This window comes from Kogia breviceps, chromosome 3 (genome assembly GCF_026419965.1).
Source record: "Kogia breviceps isolate mKogBre1 chromosome 3, mKogBre1 haplotype 1, whole genome shotgun sequence".
Taxonomy (NCBI): Eukaryota; Metazoa; Chordata; class Mammalia; order Artiodactyla; family Physeteridae; genus Kogia; species Kogia breviceps.
In genome coordinates, this window is record NC_081312.1 from 169,578,747 (window position 1) to 169,594,549 (window position 15,803).

Below are 15,803 nucleotides of genomic sequence, written 5' to 3' on the forward strand. Positions count from 1 at the left end.
CCCTATGAGGTATTTTTATCCACATTGTATACATACGAAAACTGAAACGTAAGGTAAGGGACTTCCCATAATTGCAGAGAATTTGAACCTAGACAGTCTGGCTTCAGAGCCTACACTCAGTCCTGACAATCACGCATTTTCTATACTAGTCAGGACTCTGGTTCCAAGTGTCAGAAACCTACCTTAAACTGCCTTAAGTAAGAAGGCAAATTTATTAACCCATGTAAACAAACTGTATAAACACAGGGATAGTGTTTTCAGAATTAACTAGATTAAAGGACTTGAACTCACTGTTTCTGATTCTTGTCTAAGTTCCTAGGTCTAAATGTTGGACTTATTATCTAAGGCTCCTCCAAGTGGCAGGATATACAGCCCCAGGATCTCCCTGGTAATAACCTTACAGCCTGTAATTCAAGGAGAAAGAGAACACAACAATGAGATACCACTACACACCTATCAGAATGGCTAAAACCCAAAACACCGACAATACCAAATGCTGACAAAGATGTGGAGCAATAGGAACTCTTATTCATTACTGGTAGGAATGCAAAATGGTACAGCCACTTTGGAAGACAGTTTGGTGGTTTATTATAAAACTAAACGTAACTTTTCTATGCAATCCAGCAATCAGCTCTTTAGTATTTACCCAAATGAGTTGAAAACTTACGACCACATAAAAACCTATGCACAGATGTTGATAGCAGCTTTATTCATCATTACTAAAATTTGGAAGCAACCAACCAAGATGTCCTTCAATAGGTGAATGGATGAATAAACTCTAGTACATCCAGACAATGATATATTATTCAGTGCTAAAAAGAAATGAATTATCTAAATCAGAAGTCAGCAAACTACAGCCCATAGGACAAATACGGCCCCCTACTTGTTTTGTAAATAAAACTTTATTGACACACAGCCATAAAAACATAAAGAGAAATGAGCTATGAAGACATGAAATTACATGGAGGAACCATAAATGTATATTGCAAAGTGAAAGAAGCCATTCTGAAAGGGCTACATACTGTATGATCCCAACTATGTAATATTCTGTGAAAAGGCAAAATGCTTTCTCCTCTAGTTTCCTGAAATAAATCCAGAGAATAACTGACTGCTTCACTGATGGTCATACGCTCGTCCCTAGGACTGTCACTGTGGTCAGGAGGAGAATGAGATAGGCACTGGCCAGGTCTGAGTCACATGCCCATTACTGTGGCTGGGGGGGGGGGGCAGGATTACAGTGGAGGAAGAGGAGCTCTCTACCACGGGGAAGGGCAAGGAGAGTGATGCTGTTATAGGAGGAGGAGGGACAGGTGCTGGGCAGAAAAAATAACAATGGCTACACCTCACCTGTATTATGTATGTATTTAAAAGTTCTTTTAGTTGTTTCTTTTGAAAAAGGAAAACACTTACCGTTTTTCAGCTTGAAAAAGTGGTTCCATTGGGAAGGATGATGAATGGAGATAGAGAAGGTCAGTGGGAAAACAAGGATTGAGAAGTAGAAAAGAAAAACAAATAGAGAAAGAAGAGAACTCAGTTAAGTGTATTAAAGGCCAAAAGACATGGCCTTTCCTGTGTATGGGCAAAATTAAATGTGTAAAATTATATCTATATAAACTGGAACAATTTTATTCTTTAAATAACATTCTTTCTTATAGACAAAGATATAATTATGAGACCCAGGTGTAGCCAAGTAGACGGAGAAGGAGTATCCTGTGTGAGACTTCCAGGAAAGTTACTGTTTCCTGATTGGATAAGGATCTTTGCCTACCTGTAATGTAGACATTGGACCGAGATGTACAGCAGACATTTAGCGAACATGAAGACAAGGCCCACACCCTAAAGATGACAGAACAGAAAGACAGAAGGAACCTGTGTCCCTAAGGACATTGTGGAAGCACCTTACCAGCCCTGGACTTCCTACCTCTGGACTCCTTGTATATGAGGAAAAAAAACCTCAAGCCACTGCAGTTAGGTTCCTATTACAGGCCCCAGAACACTGGTATCTTAACGTTACAAATAGCTAACATCACTTTTATCACTCTCTGGAGAAGTTACAAGTTATACATTTGTATTAAAAACATAAAACCTTCTCACTATTTTCTACCTAAGATCAACTGTATGTATTTAACATGGCTGACTGAGTGGCTATGGGAAGCTACCTATTTGGAATAAGAAATGAAACTAAGATTTTGACACGATCAGTAACATTTTCAGCCAAATGACTAAATGAGTTCAACTTCAGCCTGTTTCTGATTTTTATAAAATTACATGTAATAGCATGACTTTATTTTGAACGAGGCACAATTACTTCCTATGAACCCCTACTATTTATTCTCATTTAATGTTTATATAATCAATGTACTTCTAACAGTAACAAGGAATAAAAAACATAACATTTTTCATTAACCTTTTATTTTAACTTAATTTTACAATAAAGAAACAGAAAAGAAGTAGATCATTAAAAAAATACCATAGCTGTCAATTTTAAATGAGGTTCTTGTTAAACAAACCAGTAACACTACATCCTATAATTACGTCTTTACTTGTATATACAAGAACTGTGCAAAGTGCCTTTCAAACTATAAAATAAGACTTTGGAATAGGATACAAATGGTTATCCCTAGGAGTTAGTTACCTCCAACTGCTTGTAATGAATCACAACTGCTTACATTCTTACTTTGCATCTTATTTATTTATAAACTGAGAGAAAAGCCACCATTTTCTGATACCAGATTGATAGCTAATTTTTTTAAATAACTCCCGACCCGCAGGTCTAAATTTTATTTTTACATATAATTCAGTTACTGGCTTCATTTTTTCCTAAATAAATAGAGGACAGCTTTTAAAAAGCAAATATTAGTAGATCTCTTTAGACAGATACATTTTCATCAAGATGGGATTAAAAAATAAAAAACATCAAGTTACATGTAAGAAAAAAAAAAATAAGGAAAAAGAGTCTTCAGAAAAGCAAATTGTATCCTTATACTCTTTTCTTCAGGTAAACAAAGAACCACCCTCTAGACTAGGGATGGATTACTTTCTCTCTTATTGAGAACACTCTGAACACATGATGCTAAACCCAATATCACACATACCAAGAATTTAAAAAATTATTTGATACTAAACCTTTGTATCAGAGAAATCTTTAAAGCATAAGGTACATCTACATGAGCAGGGAGTTTTAAAAGGCATGCAGGAAGGATAATTCCAAACAAAGCCTTCAAGGATCTAAATTACAGTCTTCTTCTTAGTCTAAATGTGGGAGGTGGAGGAGAGACACAAATTTACATTAGTTGGCTATGTCTTATTCAAATGCAAGCATATGGCCTGCTAGCTTGCAGACCTCTCCAACACCCCTTGTGAAATAGGTGCATCTCCAATATTATACCCCGAAGGAAAAACTGAGGCACTAAGAGGTTAAGAGTCCGGTCTGTGTGGTTTACCAGTTACAGAAAAGTGATTTTCATGTGTTTCCTCTTTGACCTTTGTAAAAACAGTATAAATAAGTTTTCATTTTATATTTCAAAGCACCCTATGAAGCAGAAACAAGATGTGCTCAGTTAAAGGAAAATTATTACAAAGGAATCCATGTATATGGTTGAATACAAATCTTATTAATGATCTGCAGGTTCAGAACACGTTAAGCCCATTCTTCATCATTTCCTTTAGCAGGTTATGTCTATTCTGTGAATCATTTGTAAAAACAAAGCCTAGTACATAGGGCTCTACTTTGTCATAATGATGCCTGAACACTAAAGTTAGAGCTGCGCACGCCCAAGGAAGATTATGGGCAGCCCACAAAGTGGACGTGGAGAAGATTCTTCCAGTCGTTTTCTACTGAATCGCATGGTGATTCAGTGACTAAGAAAGAAAGTCGATTTCATCTCATTTGAAATTCACTCCTGGTTTGCATACTTTCTCATATTTAATTTAGAAAATTAAAAATGCCCAGTTATAAATCTGTTCTTATTATCACAACTGTACCTTGGAAAAGCAGCTTATATTTCTCTATGGGAGATAATCAGGTAAACATGTTACCAAACAATAATTAATAATTTTATGTCCTTCACGTTCAAGGGTAGGGTAAATCTAAGTCTGTTACTTATAACCTAGTTGAGATTGATTATTCAAGTATCAGCAATATTAGTCCTTAAAATGTTATCATTTGTGTAGTGCAAAATATATATATGTATATATGTACACAAACCAAACTACTGGACAACGAAAAGAAATGTAATCATCACAAACTAGGAGTTTCGTGTGAGCTCCACAATCCATTTCATCCCGAGGTCATCCAGGTCCAGTAATCTTCAGCAAAATATTTTCTTCAGTTCAATTTTCTTTGAAAAGAAAGGAAAAAAAACAATGTCCTATGAGTATAAATGCAACCTGAATATGAAACACATCCATACCAAAGAATTCGCTGATGGTAACATAATAATAATATTCAAATTCAAAATAAGACCATAAAATTACAAATGATCCTTATGAAGTTACTTCACGTCACTTAGAGCTCGATAGGAAAGATCCAACTGCAAGTGATGACATTACCAAGTAGTTTCTAACATACGATTTCAATGTACATTCCTCCTTTCATAGCTTCTAGATTCTCACCTTTTTTAGTTGGCTATTCCACAGTTCAGATTTTTGCAAATTATTTCATAATTTTATCAAAATGGAAAGTTTTGAAACAAAAAAACTAAATAAAACAACAAAAGGCTGACAGATAACACAACCTGGACTGTTCATTTAATCAACACATATTATGTATCTGTTATTTTCCAGGCACTGTGCCAGGTACTGGGGATTCAGACATCTCTGAAGCAGGCTCTTAGCCCTCAGAAAAGCTCTCAGTTTAGTTGATGGGATGAGGATGGGGGGGACATATAAACCAACAACTCAGATGTGTATAATGTGATGGTTTTACTGATAGCAGAGTGAGCTACCGGAGAAGAATGGGCTTGTGAGCACAACAATCACATGTGATCTGAGTTCTGGGAAAGGACCCACAGCTGTAAAATCTCTATACCCTCCTCAGCATTCCAGATGCCAAAATGCCTGAAACTCTCTCATTACAAGTTTATTCCTCTCCTCTGTAGAAACAAAACACTCTTATGCAATCCGCTTGGCAGGAATGATCTTTTAAATAATCAGACCACTCCTTATCCTCTGCAGAAATCTTATGTACACCTTGGCAGGAGTGACATTTTAAATAATCAGATGGATTTTCACATAATAGGAGGAGATTACTCTGGCATGAAGAAAAACGGCCCCTTGAGGAAGAGAATCGTGGGTGGTTGTAAAGACTGCCTGAGTGAGACGTTAGCAGAAATGCTAGTTGGGAGGTGCCTGAACAGTTAGCAACACTTACTAACAACCCACGTGATGCAGATCACTATACAAGATTTACCAAATCTGTAGATTTACCAAAACATGCACAACTTGGTCTATGAACCCCCCAATCTTCAACTGTAATAGGGAAATAGAAGAGACGTAAGTCACTATCACGATCTTTGGAATTTGGGGATGTTTTCCAGGCACTTAGCTCTTTCTCTCCTTTTATAAAAAATTAACTTGTAAAATGTAGAGTATAGTGTGATAAGAGAAGAAAAGTTACAGAAAACAACAGATAAGAAAACAAGAATAACATTTTGCCTTTCCCCAGCCCACTGAACTCTCTGCTCTGCCTGGACTGCTGAGATTCTTTCCCTGCCTCAGAAGCCTGGGCCTGAATTTTTGGTCCAGTATCACCTTCCCCGGGCTCCATATGAAGAATGTTTCTCCTGAGACCTGTCCCACCCTATCCAGTTTCTATTAAATAAAAACTGAAAGCTCATTGTCTCTAAGGAAACCACCTACCAGCACATTTATGAACCTGGACAGACTGATAAAGGAAAGTGGTTAGAAACATCCTTTCCTTCAAATTACAGGCAGACCTTGAAGATCACGCAGGTTCGGCTCCAGACCATTGCAATAAAGCTAATATCGCAATCAAGTGAGTCACACAAATTTTCGGGTTTGCAAGTGCATATAACAGTTTACACTCTACTTAGTCTATTAAGTGGCAATAGCATTATGTCTTAAAAAACTGTACATACCTTAATTTTAAAACACTATTGGGCTTCCCTGGTAGTGCAGTGGTTAAGAATCCGCCTGCCAATGCACGGGACATGGTTTCGAGCCCTGGTCCGGGAAGATCCCACATGCCTAGGAGCAACTAAGCCCGTGTGCCACAACTGCTGAGCCTGCGCTCTAGAGCCCGCGTGCCACAACTACTGAGCCCGCGTGCCTAGAGCCCGTGCTCTGCAACAAGAGAAGCCGCTGCAGTGAGAAGCCCGCGCACCGCAACAAAGAGTAGCCCCCCGCTCGCCACAACTAAAGAAAGCCTGCGCAGCAAACGAAGACCCAACGCAGCCAAAAAATAAATAAATAAAAATCAAGTTCCCTTAAAAAAATCATTAAAAAAATGTTTTATTGCTAAAAAAATGCTAACCATCATCTGAGCCTTTGGCAAGTCATAGTAGCAACATCAAAGTTCACTAATCACAGATCACCATAACAGATATTATAATAATAATGAAAAAGTCTGAGATATTTCAAGAATTACCAAAATACGACACAGAGACATGAAGTGAATGAATGCTGTTGGGAAAGCAGTACTGACAGCCTTGTGACAGGGTTGCCACAAACCTTCAGTTTGTAAAACATGCAGTATCTGAGAAGTGAGGTCTTTGTGTAATAGGTTAAGAATAGTCTTGTGGACTTAAAAGATCTGCTCTCAGGGAATTCCCTGGCGGTCCAGTGGTTAGGACTTGGTGCTGTCACCACCGTAGGCCCAGGTTCGATCCCTGGTTGGGGAGCTAAGATTCTGTGAGCTGCCGCCCTGCGGCCAAAAAAAAAAAAAAAACCAAAAACGGGCCTGCTTTCAGTATTTAACTCATGGATAACTTTAATAGCAGAATGACCAGGTTAGGTAACTGAGGGAAGGTAGTACCACAGGAGGCTGTTCAGGGCCTGATTTTGAACAGGTCTGCAGATGATACTCTTCATAACACATACAGAAAGAATGTTTTTCAGATCCCCTGCAGAGTGATATGAGATCTGTTTTACTTCTAAATTTATATTTTTCTGATGTAAGCTATTATATGTAGAATGGATAAACGACGAGGTCCTACTGTATAGCACAGAGAACTATATTCAATATCCTATGATAAACCATAATGGAAAAGAATATGAAAAAAAAGAATATATATATATATATATATATATGTATAACTGAATCACTTTGCTGTATAGCAGAAATTAACATTGTAAATCAACTATTAACAAATTTATATTCTTCTATACTGGGGAAAAAAGAATCAAGCAGTGGACCTTAAGTATTACTTTTCATGTAAAAAAAAAATTTTTTTTAAAGCTTACCACAAATAGATAACCACTTATTTTACATGTGTATAGGATTATCTCAGTGTGTGTCTGCATCCAGATGTTAAATAACATCAAAGCTTCTCCATGTCACATGGTACTTCAGCTGCCATCCTGCCAAGAGTGGGCCTTCAGCCATGTATTCAGCACATATTTACTGAAAGCCTAATACATGCCAGACACTGTGCTAGAGGATGAGGTACAGGGTGGGCCCTGTTATAAGTAGGGCACACCCTCTCCTGGCCACACTTTTCCCATCCTAAGAGGATTTCTAGATCTTTCTCTTCATCTCTAACACAGACCTGTCTTCTCTAAACCATGCACAATGTTCTCTAGTCTTCTTTCCTATAACTGTCAGATTAAAACCTGTTAAACACTGCCAGATTAAAAGATGCCTAAATCCCCTCAAGCCAAAACTTATTTTCATCGCCAACCCCAGTTGACTCCTTACATATATAAGTAAACAATACATAAAAACACTATGTCTCATCAAAATGCAGTTGCAGAGCACTAATAATTTACAACTTTGAAGGATTAAATACCTAACATACATTGGAAAACTGGATAAAGATTCATTAATAACAAAGTAGAAAATTAGGAACAGAGAAAAGTTTCTCCAATCAGAGACATCTGTCAACAACTGAAAGGAATACTTAGGAGAAATGGAATATAATTTTACAAGTAAGGAACATTAAAAAAATAATAATTTTAGAAAAACTGCAATTTTCCGTGACTGCTAAAGCAAAGTACAGTTTGTTTTTTCAGTCTTTAACAAACTGACAAGCTGCTTCAACCTTAAGCATGAAATAAATTATTAATCCAGGTAAACTTCAGGTTTTTTTGTCGTGTGTTAAATTTCTCTGTTCTCCAATCCCCAACTTTCTACAAAGGAAAACATGAAAAAGAACTTTGAAATGCATTGCAAAACATGTAAACACCTCCCCTTAGCACCACTGTTGCCAGCCGCTTGAATCCAGTATAACCACATACTGAAAAAAGGTTTGGTTCTTTTTTCCTCCTATTATCAGGGATATTAGGATTTAAAACACTGTATAGCACCCAGCCATCACAGGAGAAACACAAAATGTGTGAAAAAAGAAAAGAAAGGATTTAAATTAAGGTCTATATCTTTTTTTCCCCTTTTTTTGGCCATGTCATGCAGCATGCGGGATCTTAGTTCCCCAACCAGGGATTGAACCCACACCCCCTACAGTGGATGCGCGGATTCTTAAACCACTGGACCACGGTCTATAGTCTGTATCTATAGATATAGTCCCAAGGTCTGTATCTTAACAGCTGAAATGACACATACACAGATGGCTTAGAAAGGGGGTAAATGATACTGAGAAGGCAACTTAGGCTTCTGAGATCCCACAAAAGTTTTTTAAGTGAGCAAGTATATTCCAAGAACATTAATGTACCAGAAAACGTATTGAGTTCATTTGTGAACATAAATCAAACAGTCTTAACATAAGCAGAGAACAAGGAAGACTAAACCAAGTCACCTGAGGCCACATGCATTTCCGTTTCTCTACTATAAAGCATTCTCACTGGAGCACTTAGACTAGTGTGCTGCTTAGCCCTTTGACATAGGAGAAGGGTAAATGTTTGGTTTTTGCTTTTGTTGTCACGTGCAGTAATTAGAAACGTGGGTTCTTTGGTAGAGGAACAACAGACCTACAATTATTTAAACTTGTAGATTTTTTTAAAATGTGTTTCCACTGCACATAATGTAAGAGAGCACTTAAAATCTTACCACCAAATACCCTACCTCTTTTCGCCATCTGTTGTGACTTAATGGGAAATGGTGATGAAACACCAGAAACATAATCAGTGAGGCCACGAATGACAAATATTTGTCCATCTGTCCATCCAGCAAAAGTAATTCAGTTTACATAGTGTCCAAAAAAATGCTTTTAGTGATTTTCTTGAACCCAAGAGTTTTGGCCTCGGGTCATTCCTCATCTAGACAATCTCAGAGCACTTGCAAGGATTCGAACCTATTATTCTCAGATTTATCTGAGTTATTTCCTGGCATCCAAACTGGAATTCTGGCCCTCAAATTAGAATAAGCCCTATTTCTAGTCAACCACCAGGATGAACATTTTCTGAAATGCCAGCGTCTATATTTCTAAGGTATAGAGAGCATGCAGGCATTATTAGTTTTCTTATCTGTTGTCCTTTAATATTAGCAAAGGGCCCCCCCAAAAAATCATACTTTGAGAACACTGTTTCTTCATAAGACATAAAACTTAAGCCTGTAATCATTTTCTTGCTGTTGCATAAATCAAAGGTGTACAAATATATCAGATGCTCTCAAGTGAAAAAATTTTAATCTAACAAGTATCTAAAAACCCACTAGATACCATTTCCAAGGTAGTTTCAGTCTCAGGATCAGTACAGAATGCTCAGTATGAGAATCTATCTATAAAATGGACCTATCTCCCTAACTGCCGCTGAAAGCTCTGTCTGCTATAGATTATAAGAGTTTACGTACCACTTTGAATTATAAAACTATCATATTACCTTCTCCTTCTTTGGTAATATAAATGCACTAACCACTGGGCAATAAAAGGCCATATGATAGCAAAGATTAATGCACCAGGAGACATCTCGAAGGGCCACCAAGATGGTCTCTGAGAAGATAAAATAAACTGGTCACCGATCTATTACATATTGCATATATAAATTTAAAAAACACACCATAATTTTGAAACTATATAACTAATAATAGATCTCACTCCTGCTAAAGGGAGGGAGATAATTTTAGAGCGTAATTCAGTAAGTAGACTTTCAGAAGTACTTCAGACTTAGTACAAAACAAATATATTTTATTTTATTTTATTTTATTTATTTTTTTTTTGCGGTATGCGGGCCTCTCACTGTTGTGGCCTCTCCCGTTGCGGAGCACAGGCTCCGGACGCACAGGCTCAGCGGCCATGGCTCACGGGCTTAGTTGCTCCGCGGCATGTGGGATCTTCCCGGACCAGGGCACGAACCCGTGTCTCCTGCATCGGCAGGCGGATTCTCAACCACTGCGCCACCAGGGAAGCCCATAACAAATATATTTTAAACTTCAAAGTTCTAAAGGGTAGATTTCATTTGGAATACTTTAAGGATGTCATATAATCTAAATTTATTGTAACTTATTTGAAACCCTGGCACTTAGATTTAAGATAAGAATTTCTTACCGGTGAAGGGGGCTGATTACTGGTCTGTAATGCTGATGATTTTGCCTGTCAACACAAATGAAACTGATTTAGCTTTGACTAAAAGAAAAAAAGAATACAGTAATTTTTTCTATTTCCTATCTTTTTTTTAAAAAAAAGGGTGAAATATTGGATTGCTCTCCATTTTTCTGCTAACTATGCTTTGATTATCCTGAAACGCACAGTGACCAAATTAAAAGTCCCTAAAATTGCTAGCCAAATAATTATCTCTGACATTTTACAGTTCAAATAATATAAAATTATCAAAATAAACCCTCAAATTAATCTGAACCATTACTTCTTTTACATTCTTATTAAATTACTTACTCAACATTTCTTATTAATTCCTTGATTTCCATATAAACTACCAACTTACAAACACATTTGAGAACTGTAGCCTTGATTATTAAAACTGTAAATGTGTAAAGATTATGTGAACAATATCCAAATATCTGTTTTGGAGATTCACGATAAGCTAAGCAAACCATAGTGGAGGACAAATCGTAACTCTACATTTCTCTCCGGCTTGAAAGTTTTGAGCCTAAAACTAATTTACAGTAAAGAATGGGTAAGTTAGTGTATTACCTCCACAGCATTTTAAAAAGAGGCCAAGATAGAAGACAACGCTCGCTACAAAAGGATGGCCCTTCGATGGTGAACCCTAGGACATTAGCTGTGGTCTCTATTAGTGCCACAAACTGCACTGTTCAACACTTCTTATTCTTCTCATGTTGTTCCTGTCTCCAACATGGTATTGCTAATTTTATATGCTGAAAAATTCCAATTACTTTAAGTGGTATTTGGCTTTTGGGTCAGTCTTTTCTGAAATAATATTTTCAAAAGTAGATCCTTTTAAAAACCATTAAACTCCATTGATGTGTGTAAATCAGATTTTATAAAAAATCTAACAGCAAATATTTATTGTGCCCCCTCCTTGGAACAAGGCTCTGTCCTTTAGCAGCAGCAAATAAAATAGTATATATATAGTCCCTACAATCACAGTGTCGATAGTCTAGCAAGAAAGACAGATATTAAATGCACATACCAAAAAAATCACACATTTAACAAGAAAAAGCATTTTGTAAACTGTCACTGTTTAGCATTTTGTGGATCCAGAATTTGACTCTTTCTTAGCAAAACCATTCAAATTCAGTGTATTTGAATATTCTTCTCATTGGAACACACCATATACCTCTTGATGAAACATAATCTGAGCCTGGTTCCCTAAACATAATCTTACTTAACTGCTAAAATAAGCTTTGGGTATCCTTTGCATGGTTCATTTAAATCAGATTAACACAGACTGCAATTACATACTGTTTGACGGGATCAACAGCAGATGGAGACAAGACAAATGAGGAAGGCTACCTGCGATGTGGTCAGCGTCTCCAGTTTGTGGAGTCTCTGAAGGACGTTCTGCATGTCCTCCTGCAGGCGCACGAGCACGAGAGCGATCTGCTCGTTGAGGCTGCCCCTCGACCCTCTGTCTGAACCCCAGCGCTCCCCATCACCTCCACTTCCCACTTGCCGACCTTTGCTTCCTTCGCTCAAATGTTGCATCCTGTGCCCTGTTTTAAGAGAGCAAAATAAGTTAGTTTTAATCACTCTTAGAAAAGTAGAAATGGTGGGGTGTTTTTTGTGGGTTTTTTTTTCATCTTTCCTCTATTTCTTTGAGATCTAAATCTCCAAAGTGGAGTGGAAGCAATCAGGAAGTACACAAAATAAACTATTAAAATCAAAGAAGTTGACATAGGTATGAACTTCTATTTATAGTCTTAATTTTTTTTTTTGCTAAGGTTTTATAATGTACCTAATATACTAGTACATGACTCAATGTATATAATACACAAATAATATGCATATTTGGGGTACATTCTTAAAAATTCTTTACTAATACAGTAACAAGATTGAAAATATATGAGGCTGTTTCTTTGGAGTATTAAAAGCTACACTAGGATTTCCCTGGTGGCGCAGCGGTTGAGAGTTCCTCCCGCCGATGCAGGGGACGTGGGTTTGTGCCCCGGTCCGGGAGGATCCCACATGCCGCGGAGCGGCTAGACCCGTGGGCCACGGCTGCTGAGCCTGTGCATCCGGAGCCTGTGCTCCGCAACGGGAGAGGCCACAACAATGAGAGGCCCGAGTACCGCAAAAAAAAAGAAAAAAAAAAAAAAGCTACACTAAACAGCTATGTTTTCCTATTTGATCACTGTAAGCCTCCCAAAAGGTTTTAAAATGGGTTTTCTTATAAATTCCATTATACTTATATTGAAATCTCACTACTATTAATATTTTGTTGTCTATCCATACGTTTTTTTTTCTATGCGTATATTTACAGAATTGGCACTACCCCTTATATGTGATTTTGTATCCTACTTTTAAAAATTCTTGTCCAAATTTGTTGATTCCTTTAGGTCAGACAAATTCAAAGAAGAATTCCTGGGTGAAAGGATAACAATTTTGTTGTGGTTCTTAATGAGTGTTGCCAAGTTATTTTTCACAAAGGCTGAAACAGTTTTTTGTTTGTTTGTTTGTTTGTTTGTTTGGCCTCGCCGTGTGGCATGCAGGATCCTAGTTCCCCAAACAGGGATCGACCCTGTGCTCCCTGTATTGGGAGCGCAGAGTCCTAACCACTGGACCACCAGGGAAGTCCGAAACAGTTTTATATTGCAGTGTGTAAAAGGTACTACTATGTTACCTTACCCTTGCAGAAATGGAACATCACAAGTTTTACATGCTTGCTAATATAATACGTAAGTTTTGTTTTAAATAATAAACGGAAAATTGTCTACCTCATTGCCCTTTGGTATCCTGGAACCCTACAGAAGCAGGATTCCCAAAACTGAACTTGCATCAAGCAGTGTTTGGGGCTGTAAGAGAAATGGAATTGGAGCCATCTGCCAAGTTAAACCCCAAAGAGTACACTGAAATGCTCAATGCCATTTTCAAGAAGACCTCTACTCTTGTATCGAAAGGAACTAAAATTTGAAGTGGTCACTCCTGAACTCAGCTATTGGTGTGGAATTTACACAGAAAAAAAAAGTGGGAAGTCGAATTTGAGGCTTAGTTTTTTCCTGCATCCTTAAGAGCTTGACATATTCTGTGATGGTCTATCAGTGGGTCCTGATGGTGCCAGAGAAGTAGTGCTGTCTCTGCTCACTTTACTACATCCTTTGTAATACTCAGTGTTCAAACCGCCTTCACAAAGACAGGAGTATCAGCCCATCCCCCTGTACGGGCCCCTGTGATTTCTGGGGAGCCGTAGAGAGCTGTAGGTGGGTAAAGTCAGGTTTTAAACAGGAAGCGTTTCATATAAACAATTTTGTTAAATTACCTAAAGAAAGAAACCTGAATCCAAGGTTCTAGTAATACGTTGTGACCGTTTTCTTAACTAAATATTCACAAATTTGTATTTTTTCTTGTAAAGAGGGGCCCTCCGCCCAAACTGTATAAGCTGCCTTTCTTGAATAAATGAGTGACTTGCATTTCTGCCATGTCAATTCTCTTCTTTACTGTTTCTAATGTATTTATAAGTTATATAACTATTACTTATGCCTCCATTTTTCCCCCTACCTATGCAATTTCCTTTTTTTAGGCCTTATCATCTCTGCTTCGATCTCCTCTTTGTAAGTGTTTATATTCTTTTTTATTGAGTGAGGAATACTGGTTATCTAAAATGTTCTGTTCTCTGGCATATATATTCTTCCAAAACAGATCTTTTGTTTGCATCCTAAGTGCCTTTCCCCCTCTCCACTCTCCTTTTTAGTTTTTCCTTGTCTGTAGGATTTCTACATAGTTCCCAGGTCAGTTTTTGTCAGCTTGTTTATCTATGACACAGGCAACTCTATCAATCTACCTAAATATGGTGGGTTTCCTGCCACGTTGACATTGCCCTACTGGTATGTCACCCCAGACCTGACCTTGTAGGCTTGATATCATCAGTGTCTGTCGCTTCTATAATCGGCTCTTCTGAGTGGGACTAGAGGTAGGGGCTGAGGTAACGGGGGAATTGTTTTCTATTCTCTTTCTTTGAACATTGTGAAATGCCCTGTGTTGGGGACTTTTCCTGGATCAGCGATATATATATATATATATATTCAATGACATATATATTCAAATGACAGATGGCCTTACATTTCAGATCCTTCCTCCATATAAGAGGCCAGATGGCCTTTGGCAGTGAAAGAGAATTATCACTGAGCAATTATCTTCCCCTGCCTCCCTCAGTGTCCTCAAGGTCAGAACTAGAAGAGGGAGGTCATGTCTGAAAGCAAACCTCAGTTTCCTCTAGCTCTGGCTGTGGTTCTGCTTGTTCCCAGGGGAAGGAGATGGGAGGGTATGTGAAATTCGGTGAACTGGACACTAGGCTACCCAATCCTTCCTGTATCTTCTCTTTTTTGTAAGCCTCTGTGACAAGAGGTGATTAGTTCCACCAGATTATGCCCCATTCTCCAGCTTCCTTCTCAACCAGAGGTGGAAGAGAAAAATAACAAGTCTTGCACTCATTCTGGCTGTGTGTCCAAAAGAGTTCCAGACGGACACTCTTGAGTCTTCACCCTCGAGCCACTATGGCTTCCAGTCTGCTTCCCACTAAATTGAGAGGTTTTTTTTTCAAAATTTCATTGACTCACCGTCATTCTCACTGTTTCTATAGAGAACAGAACTTCCTATCTATTCTAGTTTCTTTCTAATTGTCCTGTCTCTCTGATACTTTGCACAGTTTATGGTACGAGGATGAGTCCCTTATCTAGTTGCTGTTGCCATATACCTTGATATGTTTTTCTTCTGTTTTATTCATTTAATTAGGTTGAGGGGGGGACATGTTATGCCCATCATACACTTGACTATCTTACCCTAGGGGTCCCCAGAGCCTGCTTTTTCCCTACTGCTTTATAATATGCTATCAAGATTTATTAACCTATCCTAGATGCAGAACATATAAAAGTCCTGACAAAAGGAATGCGTGTAAAAGTGTAAGGATGTTAAAAGAATATAGTATTCCACTAATTAAAGTTAAATGTGAATTATTAGGAAAGACTCCCCCAAAGCACTATTTTTTTTTTTCCTTTAGGTTGAATTTTGAATGAAGGGATAGTCAAATATCAACAAAGAAGAGACAAAAGACTACGCCAAATGGTAGGAAAGACACAGATATGGAAGGGGCAAGCCGGT

General features: G+C 37.9%; 1 protein-coding gene across 20 annotated transcripts in view; it reads right to left on the reverse strand.

Annotated features, from left to right (window-relative positions):
• Positions 1–567: 567 nt before the first annotated feature.
• The window catches only part of ACBD5 (acyl-CoA binding domain containing 5), a 37,206-nt gene continuing 21,970 nt past the window's right edge, over positions 568–15,803 (reverse strand). For 5 of the 20 annotated variants that reach the window (XM_059056686.2, XM_059056685.2, XM_059056691.2 and 2 more), the window contains 4 exons: positions 12,003–12,202; positions 10,617–10,661; positions 9,952–10,061; positions 891–4,340 (listed from right to left, as the gene is read on the reverse strand). In XM_059056686.2, coding sequence (XP_058912669.1) covers positions 4,328–4,340; positions 9,952–10,061; positions 10,617–10,661; positions 12,003–12,202 — 368 coding nt within the window. In that variant the 3' untranslated portion in view covers positions 891–4,327. Of the gene's footprint in view, positions 4,341–9,922; positions 10,062–10,616; positions 10,662–12,002; positions 12,203–15,803 lie in introns of all 20 variants that reach the window. The other 15 variants (XM_067030276.1, XM_067030277.1, XM_067030279.1 and 12 more) reach the window with 8 other exon arrangements.